The sequence below is a fragment of the Prionailurus bengalensis genome, chromosome E1 (assembly GCF_016509475.1).
Source record: "Prionailurus bengalensis isolate Pbe53 chromosome E1, Fcat_Pben_1.1_paternal_pri, whole genome shotgun sequence".
NCBI classification, from domain to species: domain Eukaryota; kingdom Metazoa; phylum Chordata; class Mammalia; order Carnivora; family Felidae; genus Prionailurus; species Prionailurus bengalensis.
The window spans coordinates 3,317,544-3,339,938 of NC_057347.1; the positions used below are offsets into that span (position 1 = coordinate 3,317,544).

Genomic DNA, 22,395 nt, shown 5'->3' on the forward strand with positions numbered 1-22,395 from the left:
GCTTTAGACTGGCTGTCAGCCAAGAAAGGGCTGAGAAAGTGAGATCATGACAAAAGAAAAACAAAAAACCAAACCCCAATAATATGATTTCTGAGGATCCGAAATCTAGAGCAGCTTAACTGCGTGATTCTGGCCCCGGGGTGTATCATGAAGTGTAGTCAAGATATTGACCAAGGCTACAGGCATCTGATGGCTCATCTAAGGTAGGAGGACCCACTTCCGAGATCTACTCACATGGTTATTGATGGGGGAGGACTTTGTTCCCCGTGTAGACTTCTCCACCAGGGTCGCTTGAGTGTCCTCGTGACATGGCAGCTGGCTTCTCCACAGACTGAATGGAACCGAGAGAGAGAGAAAGGATGAAACCACAGTGCTTTTTATGACCTACTCTTGGATGTCAGAAACCCTTACTCCTGCCATATTCCTTTCTTCCCAAGCGAGCTGGGAAGCCCAGCCCACACTCAAGGGGAAGGGAATTAGCTCCACCTCTTTGTAGAGCAGAGTATCAAAGCCTACTCTTTGCAAGTGCTATACAAGCTTTGTATCTATAATGATTATTAGAAGGAGTATTTTAAACTCTGCTGGTACCTCCCATGAGGAGGGGCACTGTGTGGACCGTCCGCTAACCAGTCCTCAGCTTGCTCTCTCTAAGAGGCAGAGGGGATCCTGGAGGGCACATGCAGGAAAAAATTGTGGGGAAGGAAAAAGGATGGGCCAAAACTTGGCATAAATACCACCCTTAGCCTCTGTCTTCATCACTCTGCTGTGTCTCAAGAAGGAAGAGGCCACTAGGAGTTACCTTCACGTTTTCAGCGATACCTTCCCCCAGCAGGGCTGGGGCAGCATGGGGAGGTGGGTGATCACTGTCTCCAGCATCCCCTCTCTGGTGCCTCAGACCCACACTTGGAGGGGACTGCAGGTACTCAACATGCACATGATGGCAACGATGCTGGAAGTTCTCACCCTTGCTATTTGTTGACGCGGCTGAATCTTCCCATCTGTGTGTTCACTCCTGACACTCGCTCGTTAGTTAAGGACCACAGTGTTGATGGAGACAGGCATCCTGGTCCCAACCTCCAGGCTCCTCTGGAGCAGAGTGAAACAGAATGATGGCTGGTGAATTCTTTCAATCACCGGAATCACAATGACAGAAAATATTCCAGACTTCCTATGTCCCAGGTACGTAATACGATGTACATACATTAGTTGGTTATGTCAGAGCATAATTGCATATGTCATAGCATAGCATAGGTTGTCATAGCAATCCTATGAGCTGCTTGCGAGGCTCTCCGTTTTACAGATGGGGAAACAGAGGCACAGAGAGATTAAGAAACATGCTCGAGGTCATGGCGCTCAGAGTTTATGAGTCTGCATTTAAAACCACGATGCTAGATTACCTCTTAAAAATTGCATCCTTTTAAAAAAATTTTTTAAATGTTTATTTTTGAAAGAGGTTCAGAATGCAAACAGGGGAGGGGCAGAGAGAGAGGGAGACACAGAATCCGAAGCAGGCTCCAGGCTCGGAGCTGTCAGCACAGAGCCCGACACGGGGCTCGAACTCACGGACCGTGAGATCATGACCTGAGCCGAAGTCGGACACTTAACCGACTGAGCCACCCAGGCACCCCCAAAATTGCATCCTTAACGTTGTAAGTAATAAAAATTCAAGCAGGAGATGGAACTTAAATAGTATATAAATAATCAAGAGTTAAGATTTGGGAACCCAGAGATCCCAGGTAACGTGCAATGCTAAGCAGGCAGGAACCTTCAAAATACTGAAGCCAAGAAAGTTTCCAACTGGATTCTGAAGAGCCCCAGGCTTCCTGAGGCATCCCAGGATCTGCTGTCAGGAGCCGGGAAGATCTGTGGACCCTCTGCACCCCGGCCCACCCACAACACCCCACTTGGATCTGTCGCATTATTGTTCCCGTGCAAGTCCTTGGGATTCTCTCTCCTTCTGTCTCTCTGCCCCTCCCCTGCTCCTGCTCGGTCTCTGTCTCAAAAATAAAAACATTAAAAAATTTTAAGTTAAAAACAATTATCCCTTAGTAACATGGTCTCCTGCGGCCACTCGAGCCACCTTCTTTTTTTTTTTTTTTTTAAGTGTATTTATTTATTTAGACAGAGAGTGCGTGAGCACATGAACAGGGGAGGGACAGAGAGAGAGGGAGAGAGAATCCCAAGCAGCCTCCGTGCTGTCAGCACAGAGCTCTATGTGGGCTGGATCTCATGGACCGTGAGCTCATGACCTGACGGAGCCACCCGGGCCCCCCTGGGCCTCCTCCTTTTGTGCCCCATCCAGTTCATTCTACACACTCAGGAGGTAGAGCCATCTTTTCCGAGGGCAAGTCTGACCATGCTCTTCCCCGGCTTAAATCTGACATGCTGTGTAGACCACACACAGAAGTGCAGGTCTGGCGTGCGCTGAGACGTGTGAGCCGTCACCCTGGGCCGGGTGCCCTGCCTGCCATCAAATGGTGAGGACCCCGTGCCCACCTGACGAAGCTCGGATCTCACCAGACTTGCCTTCCCGGCACAGGACAGAGATGGTTTGTGAGTTTTGGTTTTGTTTTTCAGGTTTAAAGACCTATTCCTTTTCTCCTTGCCCAAACCTCGTGCCCCAGATCCTAGGTTGGGTGCCAAACTGGGTTTCTGAGCCTGTCACTCTAGAACAAAAAAACAAGAAAACTTCTGCTCATAGCGCAGTCTTTGGCCTCGTATTCTTTATTGTGTTTCTTTAATAAAACCCTCTACGTGCCCTTCAGGCTAGAATAAAACACAAGATCCTAGGAAAGACCTTCCCACGAGCCCCAGCGTGATCCCACCCTGCCTATCTTCTGTCCTCGCTGTCTCTGGTCCAGTGACCCCAGCCCTTCCAGACCCAGGGTGTCCCCATGTTGTGTTAGGACAACCTTCTTCTCGTTGTTCCTCCTCCTCCTCACCGTCATGTGACTAACCACTGGTTTAATGTCTCTCCCAAGAAACCATAAGCTCCAAGAGGTAGAACCCACATCAATTGTTTCCCCATCTGTCCCCTTCGCTTCTATCTGGGCTTGGCACATAGGAGGCACTCAATGTCACCACTATCTGTTGATTGACAGAAGCCCGGGTGTGAGGGGGGAGGGTGGGTGGGAGCAGGGATGCTGCCTGGGGTGGCTGTGAAGTGAATTATGGGTAGGGGAGGGTGGCTTCCTGGTCCCTAACTCACAGTCCAGCCTCCTTCCTTGGATTCTGGATGGCACGTAATTGGGCATCTCATTCATTGATCTTCAACTGTGTCCTGGGCCATTGTTTCACCAAATTCTGGGTTTTCTTCTGACTCTTCCTGGCCAGCTGGCCTTCCTTTTTGCTAATTTTCCATTACTCCTTGATACGAAAGCGCTCCCGGTATCTCAAGATGCAATAGCTCCCAATAGTTTAGCCCTTCCTAGAAAGGTTAAACAGAGTTCCTGCATGGAACCAACAGTTTGTCTCCTAGGAATGTAACCCAGGAGAGATGGAAACCGATGTCCCCAGAAAACCTTGCACAAGAATGTTCCCAGCAGCACTGTTCACAAGGCCAAAAAGGAGAAACAATCCCAATGTCTGTCAACTGATGGCTGGATATGAAAACGTGCTGTGTCTATACAATGGAATATCATTCATCCATAAAAAGGAGTGATGTACCGACCCATCCTATGGCGTGGACGAACCTTGAACACATTATACTAAGTAAATGAAGCAAAAGGCAATAGAGTGATTCCACTTATACGAAAGGCCCAGAATAGGGCCCCCCGGGTGGCTCCGTCGGTTGAGCATCCGGCTCTTGATTTCAGCTCGGGTCTTCATCTCACGGTTCGGGAGATCCAGCCCCGTGCCGGGCTCTGCGCTGACAGTGTGGAGCCTCCTTGGGATTCTCTCTCTCCCTCTCTCTGCCCCTCATCCACTCTCAAAATAAATAAACATTTTCAGAAAATGCCAAGAATAGGAGATCCAGAGAATAGATTAGTAGTTCCTGAGTGCTGGGGGTTTGAGAGAAAATGGGAAAGATTGCTGACGGCTATGGAGGTGTTTTGGGGGGGCACAGTGATGAAGAGGTTCTGAAATTGTGTCGATGGCTTCATGACTGGAGCCACTGAAATGTATACTTTCAGTGAATGAATTCTATGGTATAGGAATTCTATCTCAATAAAACTGTTAATTAAAGGGAAAAAAAAGTACTTCCTAGTCTTAAGATTCTTGGGAGAATCTACCGAAAGGTAGGGAATTTCTCCTGCCCCCCCCCAATCGCTCACTCATGAAAAATCCATACATGCGTGTACATAAAAGTTTCATGAAATGTCAGGAGATTCCCAGACTGACAAGTCCATTCGTTGACCCCTCCGCCAAGAAGGCAATAAGCCCCAGAGGAACCCCAAAGCTATCACTAGCGCATAAATGGGAGGTCAGGTCCACATCTGAAAGGGTTCCTGCCCTCCGTGCCTCATCTGGGCCTTCGACACCCCGCCTTGTCACAGTCCCTCTTGTTCTGAGGTCTTTTCTGGATTAGTGCGGAAGACAAAGGTTTAACACGGCTGCTAAGACCATCACCCCCTGGTGTAACTCCCATGTTACGTGGCAAGGGGGAGATGATCTGGATGGGCTTAACCTAATATCATGAGCCCTTTACTTTTTTCTAATGTTTATTTTTGAGAGAGAGAGAGAGAGAGAGACAGAATCCGAAGCAGGCTCCAGGCTCCGAGCTGTCAGCACAGAGCCCGAACTCACGGACCGCGAGATCGTGACCTGAGCCGAAGTCGGATGTTTGACCGACTGAGCCACCGGGGTGCCCCTCACGAGTCCTATAAAAGCAGAGTTTCTCCGGTTGGGTTCAGAAGAGGAAGCCAGAGGGATGGAAAGCAGGACAATGACTCCGCTGCTGTCTCCAAAGATAGAGGGCATAGGACAAGGAATGCGGGCAGCCTCTTGCCAGAGAGCCAGCAACCAGCAAGGAAATGCGGACCTCAGGCTCCCGGCTGCACAGTTATTCTGCCAATAACCCGAATGGGCTCGGAAGTGGGTTGTCCTCTAGACTGTCCAGGAAAGAGCTTGGCCCAACCAACATTGTGACAACAATCCTGAGGGCAGAACCCGGTGCGTCCTCGGACTCCTGGTCTACCTGTGAGATCATTAGTGCGTGTTGGTCTAAGTCTCCAGGTCTGTGCACAGATTGCACACGCTGGAAAACAAACACAGTTTTGCATCTCTGTGCAGCTGGCTTTCGCTCCGTTGGCTGTTTCTGGATCCAGCCCATGGCCCTGTGCCCTTGATCACTCCTGGTCTACATGGGGAGCGGTCTCAACGTCAAAATGTTAAATTTTCAAAGGGGGGAGGGGTGCCTGGGTGGCTGAGTCAGCGAAGCCTCCGACATCGGCTCAGGTCATGATCGCAAGGGTCATGAGTTTGAGCCCCACATCGGGCTCTGTGCTGACAGCTCAGAGTCTGGAGCCTGCTTTAGATTCTGTCTGTCTGTCTCTCTCTCCAAAGTAAATAAACATTAAAAAAAAAAAGTCTCAAAGGGGGAAAGCACATGGGAACATCAGGCCAGTGGGGGTGAGTTTCCCAGGCAAGGCCTGCACTCAGCCAGCGTCACAGCGTCTCGGTGCGGGGGAAGCAGAAGTTCTGGAGGCCTGGGCCCGGGGGGCACCGCTTGCCCACGCCATCCTGCTGCGCGCACGCACCTGCTTCCCATAGAGATTGCTAAGACTGAAGGTCCTAGAGTCGGGGAGCTTGCTCAGGTACCTGAGTGATCCACCCACAGCTGGCTTGAAATAAGAAGGTTCCAGAGCCCCTCCAGCCCCCTCCCCCTTTTCTGGCTGGGAGGGCTAACAGGCTCCATGGGGATCGGGGTGTTCTAGCATTGAGAGGAAGTCTCTGAAGGTCTCCCCTCCTCTTGCCTCCCTTTACCCAGAAAACACGGGGAGCCCTGCTTCCTGCCTTGGCTGATGAGAACCACTCATTTCTGGAACCAATCCGTTCTTTCTGCTTTAACGAGCTGGTGTCTTTTCTAGCTGGGAACGCTCTAATCAGGCCCTTTACTCCAGCTTTTCCTTGGAAGGTGATCTCCTGCATCTGGGAGCCCAGCTCTGCCCTAATCGGGCAGGCCTTGGACTTCTTTCTGGGGGTCCAGGGCCCAGGGCAGCCGGGGCCGAGGGGCTGGGGGAGGGGGGAGGGCCTGTCCCCGGCTGCCCCAGGCGCTCTTCAGTGAGAGAGTCCTTGTGAGGATCCCTGGGCTTTTCTGCATGTGCTCTGCCCCTTTCTGTGGGCTTGGGAAGGAGTTTGCGGGTTTGTGGCTTTGCTCGTAATCAAGAAATCTGCCTAGACCCACAGAATTTCTTCTCCCCGGCCGGGGCTGGGCCCCTTTGGAAACCTGAAAAGTGCAGTAGTGTTGGAGTGATTTGTACACACATATGCACACACGTGCAGGGGAGGTAAACCTGAGCGTGTTCAATTAAGCAGGAAACTGGACAGTCCGAAGATGAGGAGCAGGGGGGAGGGAGGGGAGGGAAGGGGAAATGGGAGGAGGGGAGAGGGGAGGGGAGGAGGAGGAGAGAGGGAGGGAGGAGAGAGGGAGGGAGGGAGGGAGGAGAGAGGGAGGGAGGGAGGGAGGAGAGAGGGAGGGAGGGAGGGAGGAGAGAGGGAGGGAGGAGAGAGGGAGGGGGAATGGGAAAGGTAGGGGGGAGGGGAAGAGGAAGAGAGGGGAAGGGGGTTGGGGCAGGGCTGAGGGGGTCCTAGGCCACCCAGGACCTGGGTTCAGTCCTTACCGGCTGGTTGTCTCAACCCCCACCTCACAGCCACAGGGTTTTGGGGGAACTGTCGGTCCCACACCCTCTCCCGCCTCCCCGGACACAGCCCAGGAGGCTCAGAGGTTCGGGGAAGCTGGGTTAGAGGCACGGCCTCCGCCCACAGATCTGTTCCGGGAGGGCCCTTGACGCCCATGTCCCTCCAGTAAGAGACTCGACCCTTTCCCTCCGAGCACCACCCCCAGAACTGGCCACCCTGGGTTTTCCAGATGGCCTCTCCCCCCGCCCCTCCCATGGAGAAGTCCCTCTGGCCGGGGCCACGTGACCCGGAGGGGATGGCCGTGTGGGCACTTGGGGCCCGGGCAGCAGGAGCTCCCGGAGCCACTTTCCCTGGGTGTCTCTGGGGAGGGGGCCTGGGGGTCCCAGAGAGACTCCGTGGGAGGCCTGGGGGAGCAGAAGTGAAGCTCGCCAGTCGGCCCCCCTCCTCCGGCTCCTGGGCTCGGTCCCTGGGCCAGGTGTGCGTGCTCGGCTCCCCCAGGCGGGATGCGGCTTCTGTCCGTCCTCACGGACTCCGGCTTGTGCGTGCGGATTCGGACTCACCCTCCCCGTCTCTCTTCCCCGGCTGCCTCCCCCTGTGGGCTCCGAGCCCCAGCGTCAGCTTTGTACAGGCCACTGACACCTGCCTGAGGTCAAATCCCTGTACTGTAGCCCTTTACACACATCCGTGTGCGTCCTCCGGGGGCTCTAGTCTCTGCTCGCACCCCGACTGGCACAGACTGGATTCCCGGGACTGTTACTCACGCGGGAGGAGCCGGAAGGAGCCCAGGTCCTTGAAAGCGGCTCCCGGCACAGCAGTGGCCCTCAATCACCCGGAGCAGGCAGCCGAATCACCTGGCGGGCTTATTAAACCCCCTCCGTGGCTGGGTCCCGCCCCCGGAGTTGCTGATTTTCGGGTCTGGGGGCGGGGCCCGAGTATTTGCATTTCTAGTAAGTTCCCAGGTGCTGCTGGTTCTGCGGGTCTGGGGAGCGTGCCTTGAGAACCACCTGGCGGATGCAGAGGGTGTATGCCAAAGCCCGGGCTGGCCGGGCCCTCCCGCAGGACCCCAGCGGAGAGGAGGCTGCTGAAATGTTGTCAGTTGGGGATCCCAGCGCCACCCCCCCATCACCTTGTTCAGTCCTGTTCTGCTACCCGGCTTCGGAGGGGAAGCCATGGGTGGTCTCGCTTTCTGAGAGGCGCCTGGCTGAGCTGAGCACCTGCCCCGTAGGACGGGGACGCTGGTGCCACGCGGGGGTTTTCACCCGGATGACGTGCGCCAAGTCTAGGCTCCATAAACGCTTTCTTTGTCTGGCCTCGGACCTGCCCTAATGGTTTTTGAGTTTGGGGCCCCGAGTGCAAGACTTTGCATTGGTCCGCATTTAGTTCAGTTTTTGCTGGTTTTCCACTCTCATTGCAGCCCGCTAAGACGCGTCCTCGGGCGGCCTGCCTGCGATACCCACGTTAGTGCTGCGTGTTGTGGGTCCTCAGGGGGAGCAGGGCAGGGCTCGTTCCCTGGGCTGGGGAGGGTTCTTGACTCCCCACCTGTCGAACTCCCACTCGGGAAGCTGCCTCCATAGTTTCTAGTGAGTCTTTGCACCCCGGTTAGAAACACCGACTTCAAAAAAAGAATCTTTTAGGGGCGCCTGCGTGGCGCAGTCAGTTAAGCCTCCGACTTCAGCCAGGTCACGATCTCGCGGTCCGTGAGTTCACGATCTCGCGAGATCTCGAGTGATCTCGCGTGAGTTCGAGCCCCCCGTCGGCTCTGGGCTGACGGCTCAGAGCCTGGAGCCTGTTTCCGATTCTGTGTCTCCCTCTCTCTCTGCCCCTCCCCCGTTCATGCTCTGTCTCTCTCTGTCCCAAAAAAATAAATAAACGTTGAAAAAAGAAATTAAAAAAAAAAGAATCTTTTCTTTGAAGTGATAGGGGAAAGAAGGGTCCTACGTTCTCACCCTGTGCTGGTCTAGTTCTGTGTGCAAGTCCAAAGCCTGGGAGCTGCCAGACCTGAGATTCGTTTTCTGGTCCCTCGGCAGCCTAAGTGGCCAGCTTGAAGAGGGGGTGTCTTTCTCCCCTCGGTGGACCCTCTTCCCCCCTGAATAAACCAAAAAGAGACAGAACTTAGGAACAAACGTCCGATAAGATTTAATGTTTTGGGGGATGGGAGGGGACAGGCCTCAAGGGGTAAATGGCGGGGTGCTCGCCAGCAGGAAGGCCTTGGGGTCCCAGAGGGCTAGAGGGAGCTGACTGGGTGGGCCACAAGCTCACCAGGGCCTTATTCTCTCTCCGTCTCTGTCTCAGAACATTCTGGAACCACCGCTGCTCCTTAAACCCGGACTTGCTGTTGTTCCTTCCTCCTCACCTCTGTCCAGATGTCTGACAGATCCTGGATAAACTGTTGGATCTAACAAGGCAAGGGGATCGGGGCTCAGCCCAGCCAGCAGCAGGCCACCCCACCCCCAAACGGAGCATGGCCGGGCAGAGCTTGTAAGGAGTCACTGTCTCCCTGTGACTGATTTCTCCGGGCCACTTTCCCTTATTTGACAAGCTTCGGGCTTGGCAGACTAGAAGGCACAAACAGGGAACTCCTGGAGGCACACACGGTGACAGCACAAAGTCCAGCTGACCGTCTGGGGAGGGGAGGGGCGAGGGGATGCCAGAGCAGACCCTGGTACTAGACGCCTCCGGCAGGCAGGGGCCAGCAGCTTGGGGGAGACGGCTCTCCACAATTGAACAGCCTTCACGGTGGGCGTTTGCTCGGAACCCAGAACTGACGCCCCTTATGATCCTCTTGAGTCATCGACGGAAGCTTGAGTTCTATTCGCAAGCTTCTGTTTCAAGGAACACGCAGTCGGCGTGCTACGTGGGCACCTGGCCTCCTCACGCGGCCCTGGGGAAATCGGTTCATCTTTCTGGCACTCAGCTTCATCTTTAAGAAGGGAAGGGGGAGAACAGGTTGGCCTAGATGGCCTCTACGATCTCAGTTCTAAAGTCTCTCCTTTTCGGGGCGCCTGGGTGGCTCAGTCGGTTAAGCGTCCAACTTCGGCTCCGGTCACGATCTCATGGTTTGTGGGTTCAAGCCCTGCATCGGGCTCTGTGCTGACAGCTCGGAGCCTGGAGCCTGCTTCGGATTCTGTGCCTCCCTCTCTCTCTGCCCCTCCCCCTCTCTCTGTCTCTCTCTCTCTCAAGAATAAATAAACATTAAAAATAAAATCAAATTACATGTCTCCTCTTCAAGGATGTTCCTGGGGATGGGACCACGCGGACCGTCCAAAACTCTCAACAGCCCCGTTCCCCGCCCCCATACGGTTACTATTGCAGATACAATTCCTGTTTTGCAAGAGGAAACAGAGTCACTGAAGGAAAGAAACTTCCCCAAGATCACGGAGAAGACAAGTGCAGCACTCCTCCAACTATGTTCTTATAATAAGCGATCACACTCCGCCCCCCAAGAGGGTTCTGTGGTCAAGTAAACTTTGGAAATGTTATCTGCTTGGAGAGGCTGGGGCAGAGCCCCAGCAAAGTCCTGTGTGTCAAGACCCTTTTCTTTTTTTTTTTTTTTAACGTTTATTTATTTTTGAGACAGAGAGAGACAGAGCATGGACGGGGGAGGGGCAGAGAGAGAGGGAGACACAGAATCGGAAACAGGCTCCAGGCTCTGAGCCATCAGCCCAGAGCCCGACGCGGGGCTCGAACTCACGGACCGTGAGATCGTGACCTGAGCCGAAGTGGACGCTTAACCGACTGCGCCACCCAGGCGCCCCTAAGCTCCTTTTTCAATAACACTAAGACATCATTTGTCTTTGTCTCTCTTATTCGCTCACGAGCGAACAGTGGCTTTTACCAGAGCGGGACGTTTCCGTGACATAGGCTGTCACAACAGGACGAATGCTGAAGCCGAAGGGAGAACCCACCTGTCCTCCAGGAAGCCAGACATTAAGTGGATTTGCAGAAATGTTCCTTGTCCCACAGAGCGTTCTTTTGGAAATGTGCTTTGCGTCAGGGACGCCATTTACGTTAACATGCTTCTTGTTGTCCTTGAACAAGGAATTAAGGATTTTTAATTTTTCTGTTTGAATGTCTCCTACGGTAAATATCAGCAGCTATAACCCATACAAACAAAAGCTCTTTGAGGGTCTTCAACAAATGTGAAGGGTGCACAAGCCTCCTGCTCGCAGAAAATTTGAGAATTGTGGCTTCGGGAGCAAGCTTTCTTACAAACTGCCTTCGACGTCTTTGAACTGTCGATAATTCTGTTCTATGTGCTCTGAGCTGCAGGCTGATTCTCCGGGTTGAGGAAATCCCTCCTCCTGGCTGGTCAGTGGGGTGAAATCTTTACATTTCACAGGTTTTACTTTGTTGTTGTTGTTAAATAGGGGAGATGCCTTCTGGCCCATTGCTTTCGTTGGCTTGGGTTTGATATTCATTCACCAAACGCTTATTGAGCGCCTACTGTGTTCCAGGCACTGTTTTAGACACCGAGATACAGCAAACGACTAAACAAACACAGACCCCAGTCTTGAGGAGCTTTCTGTTATTTGACAGCAGCACTCAAGGCTTTTGCCAAAGGAACAAATAATTAGTCATGGTTCTGTGCATCTGACAGGAAGTATGGCTAACCCGTCTTCTGGTACAGAGCTCCCCAAAGTGCGGGATATCTGTGCCTTTGGTGGGAAGTGAGATGATTCTGGGGCGCCTGGGTGGCTCAGTCGGTGAAGCGTCCGACTTCGGCTCAGGTCCTGATCTCGCGGTTCGTGGGTTCGGGCCCCGCATCGGGTTCTGTGCTGATGGCTCGGAGCCCGGAGCCTGCTTCGGATCCTGTGTCCCCCTCTCTCTCTGCCCCTCCCCGGCTCACGCTCTGTCTCTCTCTCTCTCAAAAATAAATACACGTTAAAAAAAAAATTTACGGAAGGGAGACGATTTGGGGTGGCACATGGACACAGCATCACACGGCTTTGAAGCATAGTGAGAAAGTTATTTCCTTTCCAATTTCCTTTCAGTTACTTCAAAGAGAAGAATCTCAGGGTGCCCCTAATAAGACAGACACCAACACTTTCCTAGACTTGCTGACTCCCCCCACTCCCAATTTCCTCTTTTCCCAAAGCGTGGGCCCCAGGCACGGAGCTTTCAGCACGTCTCTAGAATCTAAGAAGACTGTTTTTGCACCAGCGATGAATTCAATCGTGGGTCCCCGCTGGGGCCCGCGTTCACCGGGGCCAAAAGGGTCTCAGCGCTAATGCCGTGGTTCTCAAAGCGTGGAAGCCAGACCAGCACCATCACCTGGGAACCTGTTGAAAAATGAAAATCCCTGGGTTCTCATTTCGGACCCACCGAGTCAGAGACTCTGGAGGCGGTGACCAGTAGTACCCCCCCTGACCTGGTGACTCTCTGATCCTGCTAAATTTGCGAACCACTGCTCTGTGGGGTTCATTCTTCCGCTGCACCAATGGACAGCCATCTCGGCTCAGTCGAGGCAGCTGGCCAGGGCACCTGCACCCCCTCTTACCATGTCCAGCTGTTTGTGGGTGTCCTCCAGGGACACGGCGGCGGTCTCCTTCAGCTGCTTGCTCACGATCTGGAAGAGGTTCAGTGCCGCCATCTTGATGGTGCCCAGCAAGAGGGTCTTCTTGGCGGCCGTGTTCTGGATGTGCGCCCAGCGAGATTCCTGGGGAGGCGACGGGGCCGGGGCATGAGCAGGCGTGTGTGTGTGTGTGTGTCCCTTGCTCACCCGGAAGCCCCCACCCCCGCGCTCACCCAGACGATGACGTCGCTGCGGGCTCGGTCAAAGCGCATCTGCAGACGCGCCAGCTCGTTGTTGTGCTGCAGGATCTCATCGTCCTTCTCCTCCATGTAGCGTGCCAGCCGTGCCTTGGCGCGCTCGATCTTCTCCTGGCCCTCCTGCGCCGACTGCATGAGGTCGTGGTGCATGCTCATCAGCGTCTTGTAGCGTGAAATCACCTCGTGGATCTCCTCGAACTGCAGAGGGGGCTCCCGTCACGGCACGGCCGCCCCCCAGGCCCGCCTGCCAGGTCCCTGGCTGGATGCCTCAGCCTAGTGGGGAGACCCTCGGCCAAGGTCAAAGGGCAGAGGCCGTGAGGAGTCCCCCCGCTGGCCCTCCTGGGTTGGTATGGGCCATGGGACAGGTGTCGGGGGGCACGTGCAATCGGGAGCTAGGGTCCTCGGTCTGCACGTGGCAATCACCTGGGAGCTTTACATTTTTTTTTAATGTTTATTTTGTTTTTTGAGAGAGAGGGACAGAGAGAGACAGAGTGCGAGCAGGGGAGGGGCAGAGAGAGAGAGGGAGGGAGAGAGAGAGAGAATACCAACCGGCCTCCACACCGTCAGCACAGAGCCCGACGTGGGGCTCGAACTCACGCACCGTGAGATCTCGACCTGAGCCGAAATCAAGAGTCGGAGGCTTAACGGGCTGAGCCACCCAGGCTCCCTTCCACCAAGACGTTCGTTTTATTTTTTTCAACATTTATTTATTTTGGGGACAGAGAGAGACAGAGCATGAACGGGGGAGGGGCAGAGAGAGAGGGAGACACAGAATCGGAAGCAGGCTCCAGGCTCTGAGCCATCAGCCCAGAGCCTGACGCGGGGCTCGAACTCACGGACCGCAAGATCGTGACCTGGCTGAAGTCGGGCGCTTAACCGACTGCGCCACCCAGGCGCCCCAAGACGTTCGTTTTAATAAACACGAGGGGGTCTGAGGGGGTCCCTGGCACCCGAATTTTCCACAAAGTTCCCCCAGCTGGATTCTAGAGGACCTGGTGGCTGGGGCTTGGGGGGGAGGGGGCGGGGAAATGCATTTTGAGATGTCTCCCAAGGCAGTAATGACCATATCCAACAAGAATGTACCCAGAACAATTTGTAAGCCAGGCCGGATGCTAAGCGCTAGGCCCAGAGCAGGAGATAAGAAAGGCAGACTCTGCTCTTAGGAAGCCTGAAACTCGGGGTGGTACAGAGGGAGGACAGACAGACAGGGAAAGAGTTACAACTCCAAGTGATAAGCCCTATCTAGGACTGGAGGATGGGGTGGGCCAAAGACTGTAGGGTAGTATCTTCAGCCCAAGGCTCTCTGGTATTTGTTCACACTTGCTGAGGTCTGCCTCCAGCTGGGGGCTGGAGAGGGCACCGGTGGGGCGGGTGGCCTGCCGGGCTCGGCTGTCCCCTCCAGCACGGTGCCGGGCCGTGACATTCTGACCCGACCCTGCAGACCACAGGCAGCAGAACAGAAGCCCTGTGGCCCTCTCTCTGTACAAGGTGGCGTGGGCACCCGATCCAGGATGCCAACTCACCTCCCCAGGGGTTTATCGGAGTGGGCCTTCCGGCTGCCCAGGGGACACGCCCTGAGCGCCTTCTCCATCTCGTGACATTCCCAGTGACAGACTGGCGTTCCGGGAAGTGCCCTGTGGGCTTTCCATCAGCATGCCCCTGTGGGGGAGGGACCACCCAACCCGGCATTAGAGGAGGTGGGGACAGCCAGCAAAGGTTTCCTGAGGTGGCCAAAGTGAGGCCAGAGGTATGAACATAGCCGGCCAGGTGGGGGCAGGTGGGGGAAGCTGAGGACAGGTAAGGGAGCAGCCAGCCCAACGATGACAGGGGAGGGGCGGGGGTGTGTGGCAGGTTTAGGACGAATAGCCTGGGTTCAAGATGGGGACAGAGAGGTCCACCTGCAGGAAGTAAAAAAAAGAAATGCCCCGTGAACCCGGAAGAGGAGAGTGGACTTCCTCCATTCAAGGATTCTAAGAAGAAGCAGAGAGAGAACGTTATGTCTGCATTTCCGGAAGTTCACCGAGTCCACGACCCAAGAGCACATGACAGTTAAGTTGAACGGAGCTCCCAAGGGTACTCAGTGCTGATGTCAAAGGGACTGGGGTGCCCACCTGCAGAGGCTCCCGCTGTTCAAGGATGGGACACTCCGGGGGCACCTGGGTGGCTCAGTCGGTTAAGCGTCCCACTCTGGATTTCGGCTCAGGTCGTGATCTCGAGGTTCGTGGGTTCAAGCCCCGCCCGCGTCGGGCTCTGTGGTGACAGTGTGGAGCCTGCTTGGGATTCTCTCTCTCTTTCTCTCTCTCTCTCTGTCTCTTTCTCTGCCCCTCCCCCCAATAAACAAATAAACTTAAAAAATAAACAAGTAAGGACAGGACATTGAAACATCAGCCAGGGGCGCCTGGGTGGCGCAGTCGGTTAAGCGTCCGACTTCAGCCAGGTCACGATCTCGCAGTCCAGGAGTTGGAGCCCCGCGTCGGGCTCTGGGCTGATGGCTTGGAGCCTGGAGCCTGTTTCCGATTCTGTGTCTCCCTCTCTCTCTGCCCCTCCCCCGTTCATGCTCTGTCTCTCTCTGTCCCAAAAATAAATAAACGTTGAAACATCAGCCAGAGTGAGCGCAAAGGATCACAGCACACCAGATGTGTCAACAACCCACGAATTCGTAACGATACCAACAACATTATAGGTCACTTTTGGAAGCTGCCAGAGAATCCGTTCATTAATGTGAAAACGGGAATATAGAGTCCGGCACTTAACAAGCCTTTCCCTTAGGACTCACGAGGTCATCAAAGGTAGCTGATGACAGGAAGAGCCTGTCTATGATATCTTTCTCCCGGTGGTAGTTTTCTCACTAATACGTGAAGAAGGGAAGACAGAACATTTCCAGCTCTAGAAGGATCTTCCACCCCCTTATGGTTCAGTAGCTGCCCGCCCACTATCAGAGAAACCAGAATTGTGGATTCTATCACCAAGGGTTCACTTGTGCCTCTTTTTAAATATATCAGCAGGATCATACGTATGTTCTCTTTTCTGTTCGGCTTTTTAAAAAAAAATTTAAAAATATTTATTTATTTTTGAAAAAGAGAGAGAGACAGAGCGTGACTGAGGGAGGGTCAGAGAGAGAGGGAGACACAGAATCCGAAGCAGGCTCCAGGCTCCGAGCTGTCAGCACAGAGCCCGACGCGGGGCTGAACTCACGGACCGTCAGATCATGACCTGAGCCGAAGTCGGACGCTCAACTGACTGAGCCACCCAGGTGCCCCTGTTTGGATTCTTTTGATCAGCAGAATCATGTATGTGACACTTGAAAAACAAACATCCCAACCAAATGCCGTGTGGGGACCTTGTTTGGACCATGATTGGAATGAACCAACTGCACAAAAAGCACGTGTGGAACAGTTGGGGAAAGTTCAATGTTGACTGGATATTTAATATTAAGGAGTTACTGTCGCATTTTTACGAGGTGTGACAATGGCATTTCCCTTATCTTGGAGAGTCACATATTGAAACACTTAGAGGCTAAAAAAAATATCATTTGCTTCAAAATGGCGGAGGTGGGAAGAAGGTATGGGGGATGATAGGATGAGCTGATAATTGTTGGACTTATGTGGTGAGTAACGGGCATTCAGTAGACTATTTTTGTATATGTTTGAAATTTTCCATAATTAAAAAGATTAGTGTTTTTAATTTTTTATTTATTTTTACATTTTTAAAAATGTTTATTTATTTATGTATTAAAAAAAAATTTTTTTTAATGTTTATTTATTTTGAGACAGAGAGAGACAGAGCATGAACAGGGGAGGAGCAGAGAGAGAGGGAGACACAGAATCGGAAGCAGGCTCCAGGCTCCGAGCTGTCAGCACAGAGCCCGACGCGGGGCTCGAACTCCCGGACCGTGAGATCATGACCTGAGCTGAAGTCGGACGCTTCACCGACCAAGCCACCCAGGTGCCCCTAAATGTTTATTTTTGAGGGAGAGAGAGAGAGAGAGAGAGAGCAGGGGAAGGGCAGAGAGGGAGGGAGACACAGAATCCAAAGCAGGCTTTAGGCTCTGAGCTGTCAGCACAGAGCCCGACGTGGGGCTCAAACTCACAAACTGCGAGATTAAGACCTGAGCCGAAGCCACTTAACCAATGGAGCCACCCAGGTGCCCTTATTTTTACATGTTTTAATGTTTATTTATTTTTGAGAGACTGAGACAGAGCGCAAGCAGGGGAAGGAGCAGAGAGAGAGAGGGGCAGACACAGAATCGGAAACAGGCTCCAGACTCAGAGCCATCAGCACAGAGCCTGACTTGTGGCTCCAACTGTGAGATCATGACCTGAGCTGAAGTCGGACGCTCCACCAACTGAGCCCCCTGGATCTTTGGATACGTAATACGTGACCAAAATAGTAAAAGCAGGCATGAGAATGAGCAGTTTAAAAATCAGGATACTGGTTACCTCCGCAAAGAGGGGGAGAAGGATGGGGCTTGGAAGGGGGGGGGGCTCCCAAGGGCTTTCAATTAAAGACAGGGTTTTATTTAAGGAAGCAGAACTGGAGGGAAATACTAAGATTTGACAAAGCTGTGACGCCTACTTGGGTGCTATGATATATTTCTCTGTACTTTTCAGTATGCTTAGAATATTTTGGAAGACATAACGGAAGAAGGAAAGAAGAACGGAAGAAGGAGAAAGAGAGAAGGAAAGAGGGGCAGGGGGGGTCACGCTGGCTGTAGAAAGAGGGACAGGCTGGTGACCAGGAATAAGGCTGTGTTGAACTCCTCCGGATGAGGGATTGAGGTACCTTGGGGGTCTGGATGGGGAAGGGACAGGGGCCAGATTCCAGAAATATTTCGGAGGCAGGATAGGCCAGATCTGCTGATTGATGGCTGCAGGGTGGGGGGGAGGGGAGGGGGGGAGGATGAGTCCTATCTTATCATTTATCTGCTGCTTTGATATGTGGTCTGCCCTCACTAGCGCCCCCCCCCCCCCCATCCTGGGACGAACTGAACCATTTACTACACAACGGATCCACCTTAGAATGGAGGGCGTAACACAGATCTGGGCCTCATGCACAGATAAATTAGTTCTACAGGGAAGCTGCTGGAACTTTAAAAAGCGGAGCATCCTTTGCGTCCCGGCTCTGCCCTCAGGACCCGGATCCACAACCCCCACGGAGGACACACTTCAGGACTGGCTCCCTCTGGGGAGGGGGCCCTGCCCGCTGCTGTCACCAGGGGGGCGTGGGGAGACCGGCGGCCTGGGAGGCATCCATGGGAGGTCTTGAGTAGGGGGGGGGGGATGCCCAGGGAGAAAAGTGGAGGACCACTGAAGGAAGGGGCTGGGCGGAGGAGCCCGGGAGGGGGCTGAGGAGGAAGGCCCAGAGGCGGGAGGAAAGTAGGAGACAGGAGGGGAGCCCCTGTTCGAGGAGGAGGTCGGGGAGCCCCGTGCAGGCGGGTAGTGGCCTCTGTAGCTCTGTGCTGGGTTCGGCATCTGCTACCTTCTCCCCCTCGTCTCCACTGCCTCTCGGGTCTACAAAACGCACCCGGGGGCGAGGGCAGGGACGGTTGGGCTCAGGCCACATCCGGCCGCAGGCAAAGCTTATCACAGACACACACACACACACACACCCCTCCCCAGCCGCTCCTGCCCCCCCTCACCTCCGAGTGCTCCACCACCTTCTCCAGGTACTTGTTGAAGACGGAGAACTCCTGCATCTTGGTGCTCAGCCGCTGGTGCTGCAGCCGCAGGGCCCCCATCTCCTGCTTGACCTTGGCCAGCTCGCGCACCCGCTGCCTCTTCAGCTCGCGCTCCTTGTTGGCTTTCTTCAGGGCGCGGATCCGTTTCTGGTCGTTCTCCTGGGTGGGTGGGGGGGGGACGGGAAGAGGGGAGGTGGCACCCGTCACACCCTGGTGCTGCCCTTCCCCCCGGCGAGGCCCTCGCCCCTCTCTTGGAAACGCAGGGGAGGGGCAGAGAGAGAGGGAGACACAGAATCGGAAGCAGGCTCCAGGCTCGGAGCTGTCAGCCCAGAGCCCGACGCGGGGCTCGAACTCACGAACCACGAGATCATGAGCTGAGCCAAAGTTAACCAACTGAGCTGCCCAGGATCCCCCTCGTCCCCCCGGGGATTGCAAGCAAACAGACACCCAGGGGTCCATATTTGTAACAATTTTTTTTTTTTTTTTTTTAGGATTCCCACGCTGTGGAACCTCTGGCAGCCATTTGGAGGACCTCTCACCCCCAAATCTCCTGCCGCCCCAACCACACGCCACTAGCTTTTCTCTGGCCAGTGGGAAGGACTGGATGGACCCCTGGAAGATACACGCAGGCCGCCAGCTTCTTTCCCACGTGGATTACGCACAGAGCAAGACTGGAAATGTTTAAGAGCAGGGGTCCCCCGTGGGATCACCCCTGGGAGCTGGGCCAGGCCCCTCAGGGCCCCATCAGTGCTGGGTGGAGCTGGTCTGGACAAATCCGGATGGTTAAATCCTCCTCTGAGGACGGATGGAGAGGAATTGGATTGTGAGGCCTGGGCCTGGTCCTTCAACCAACCCCTGCCTGGTCTTTTCAGTACAAGGACAGAGGGGTGGCTGAGTGGCGAGGAATAAGATTCTACCTGGCTCCCCTTTGTATCCCCATGTGCCTCACCCTGCCCGCGGCACACTCGTTTATTCGTCATCATCCACCCATCCATCCATTCATTCATTCACTCGTTCACTGGAGACACTGTGTGTACCAGGGAAACAAGAAATTACGAACAGTATTGAGGACGCGCAGGGAGAAGCCCCAGGCGTCGCTGAGCCTCAAAGAGACCTTTAACCGGGGTGACGAGTGGGCAAGAGCAAGGAGGAGGAGGAGGAGGCCAGTTTGCGAGGGTGGGTTCCCCCCCGCCCCTCACACCTGGATGAACTGCTCGAACTTCTGGATGTGAGCCTTCAGCTGGGCCTCCTTGGTACCCAGCTCCTCCCAACGCAGATTCAGGGTTTCCATCCGGCGCCGAAACATCTTGGGGGTTGGGGAGGGCAGAGAGGTCAAGAGGGCCCCTCCCCCCGCCCCGCCCCTCCCTCCCGGAAGCCTCTGTCCCCAGGCCTGCCCGCCCAGGACACTGCTCCCGAGGGTCAGGTCCTTCCTCTCTCCTCCCTGGGAACACAGAAGCTTCGCCAGGACTCCCAGCTCTGGCCGCCCACACAGAGGAGGACTGTCCCGGGGCTCTGAGCCCCGGGGCCCTTCCTGCCCTCGGCGCCTCCAGTCCCCCACCTCCTTCTTCTGCTCCATAGCAGTGTGCATGATCTTGGCCTCTTTCTTCTTCTCCAGGAGCCGGATGGATGGGGACTCCGACTGCTCCTCAATGTTGGGGAACTTCCTGCCCAAGACAGGGGCAAGACAGGCCGGTGGGTTCCGAGCGCCTGGGGCAGGCTGGGGCTGGCGGTAACCCGTGGACACGGAGGGGGGAAGGGGGTCCTGTCCCCCACGGGAGTGAAAGGGACGGTGTGTTGAGAGGGGACAGGGCTGTGTTGGCGCCTGGGAAGCACGCTGGGGCAGGGCGATGAGGACTGGTGGGGGGGGGGGGAGGGGCGCAGGGTTGTGGGAAGTGGAGGGGACGGGCTGGGAGGTGGGGCGTGGGGGGTGTGGGGGGCACTCACTGCAGCAGCTGTAGTAGCCTCTCCCCATACTGTAGCCGGAAGTACTCGGCCAGCTCGTCCTCCTCCATGATGCCCAGGCTCATGCTGGTGGTGACCCGATGGGCCAGGCGGCCGGATCCTCGCAGTGAACCGGTGGCTGGGGGTGGCTGGGGGGGGGGGGGGTAGCTGGTAGCTGGGCTCTTGCTTCTCCCTTCCTCCTGCTTGTCAGGGTCCCCCGGAGGGTGGGTGTCCGAGACCCGGGAAAGACGGCTGGACACCTGCGGTGGGGAGCTCAGGATGATGTATTGGGAAGTGAAGGGAGATCTGGTTACCTAGCAACGGATCTCCTGGTTCTGTGGACCACCCACTGGAACTCAGGCTTTGCTCTCTGACCCTTGTCCCCCCTGACCCCAGTCTTGCTGGAATCCCGCCCCCCTGCTCCTGCATTTCCCCCCCAGGAGCTTGGGGACAAAGTTAGGACTGAATAGATGCTGGTGTCCCAGGCCTGGGAGGGAGGGTCTGGGTGGCCATGGCCCAAGAGGGGGTTTTGGTAGAGGGGTGTCCTTGGGGGTTCAGGGGTGTGTGTGTGTGTGTGTGAGAGAGAGAGAGAGTGAGGGGGGGTGAGGGAGGGACTGGAGCTGGGACAAATGGCCCAGAAGAAAAGGAGGCAGGGGTGGGGGCCTGCAGGAGGGTGGGAGGAGGCCCGAGCTTGAGAACCAAGTGGTGGGCGAGGGAGGGATGTGCGTGGGGATAGGCGGGGAGCTTGGGGACCAAGGAGGCCCACTGGAGGGTGGGAGGGTGGGGGGGTGGGGAGGCGGGCGCCGAGGAGTCCGGGGCGGGGTGGGGGTGGGGGGCGACGGCGGCGACCTCGAGTCGTTGCTGCGGGACACGGTTCCCGGTTCCGCACTGTCCCCTCTGCTCCCCGCCGGCGCCTGCATTGGACTCTGCCCCTCCGGGTCTGGGGACGGGGGTCCCTCCAGGGAAGGGCGGCGCCCCCCAGTGGGCGAGCCCTCCCCGCGGCACTGCCGGTCCTCTGGTGCCCCCTGCTGGCCGCCTGACGCCGCACCTTTTCCGGCTCCCCAGCGCCCTTGGCGCTGACCGCTGGGGGGGGGGGGGGCGGGGCGGGGGATGAGGGGGAACACGACGGCACCCCCACCCCCACCAGCCTCTCAGCCAATACGGGTTCTCACCGGGAGCGCCCCCAAAGAAACAGGCCCACAGCAGGATGACAAGAGCGCCAGTAAGGACGGGACGCTTCGCAAAAGGGGACGCTTCTCTCTTTGTTTATTCCTAGAGCCCAGCACGGTCTTCGTTTGGGGTTTACCCTCTTTCCCCCTCCTCGGGGGCTGCCTGTTTCTCGAGTCACCTGTTTGCCCTGGTATATGGGCACGTGCCTGGTTGCATCTATGGCATCAGGTGGCCCAGGGCCAGGTCGGCGCCTACAGGCAGCTGCTAAGGCATCCTCTCCTGCGCGTGCACCCCGCCTGTCTGGGAGCCCTTTTGGTTGCTTCCTCTGTACCTCTCACGGGAATCTTCCTCTCCACTACCCATCCCTCTTTGGGCTCCCCCTGCCCTCCCAGGGGCCTTGGGGAAGATGCAGGGCTGTCTGGGATTCACAGATTCCTTGCCTGGGTGAGCCCAGCTTCCCCTCCCCTCTGCCCCCAGCCCTCGTCCATCTTGATGTTTGCCTTGGAGGCATCTGGCAGGATCTCCTGTTGGCTTTAGGTTGTTGGAAAACAATTAGGCATTTCTGTGTTTTTGGTCAGGTCCCATCCTCCCTCTGAGACAATTAACTGCTTAAAAAGGAGAGGAGGAAAATATCAGGAGAAAAAAAAAAAAAAAGATCTAGGTCAATGTCTTAAAGAATGTTATCCCGCCAGGCAGAACAGCATAGTGCTGGGTGCACAATCAAGCTCTGGATGGGAAGAAACCACTTTTTGTCTACGTTGTGTTCCATCCCATGTGTGTCTTAGGTTCCCTATAAGTGGAATCACACGGGCGAATTGTATTAAATAGGTTTCAAAATGGTTGTTACAGAAGAACTTGTATGGGTCAAGTGTATTGCTGTTAGTTGCTGTTATAAACAATGGCTTAACAAGGTCCAACTTTGCCCAGTGCTCCCGCCCCCCCCCCCCCCCACGAGATGATCCTGTGTCTTTTATCTTTCGCTCTGTGAATACGGTGTCTCACACGGATTGATTTTCACATGTTCGACCTACCTTGCA

At 55.3% G+C, this 22,395-nt stretch overlaps 1 protein-coding gene and 1 long non-coding RNA gene across 3 annotated transcripts; both read right to left on the reverse strand.

Moving 5' to 3' along the window:
• Positions 1 to 229: 229 nt before the first annotated feature.
• LOC122484706 lies at positions 230 to 8,438 on the reverse strand. Its single transcript, XR_006297684.1, has 3 exons — positions 7,563 to 8,438; positions 964 to 1,086; positions 230 to 331 (listed from the first exon to the last, which is right to left on the reverse strand). It is a non-coding gene; the product is annotated as an uncharacterized LOC122484706 (long non-coding RNA).
• A 475-nt stretch (positions 8,439 to 8,913) lies between these two features.
• On the reverse strand, positions 8,914 to 20,511 carry CCDC42 (coiled-coil domain containing 42). Of its 2 annotated transcripts, none has more exons than XM_043583097.1 (7): positions 20,192 to 20,511; positions 19,806 to 19,911; positions 19,449 to 19,553; positions 18,209 to 18,406; positions 12,547 to 12,768; positions 12,299 to 12,457; positions 8,914 to 9,196 (listed from the first exon to the last, which is right to left on the reverse strand). In XM_043583097.1, the coding sequence occupies exons 1-7, from the start codon at positions 20,272 to 20,274 to the stop codon at positions 9,119 to 9,121; spliced, it is 951 nt and encodes a 316-aa protein (XP_043439032.1). In that variant the 5' UTR covers positions 20,275 to 20,511; the 3' UTR covers positions 8,914 to 9,118. The 2 variants fall into 2 exon arrangements, with proteins under 2 accessions (XP_043439032.1, XP_043439033.1); XM_043583098.1 differs by lacking the exon at positions 8,914 to 9,196 and adding an exon at positions 11,623 to 12,080.
• Between the last annotated feature and the right edge of the window lie 1,884 nt (positions 20,512 to 22,395).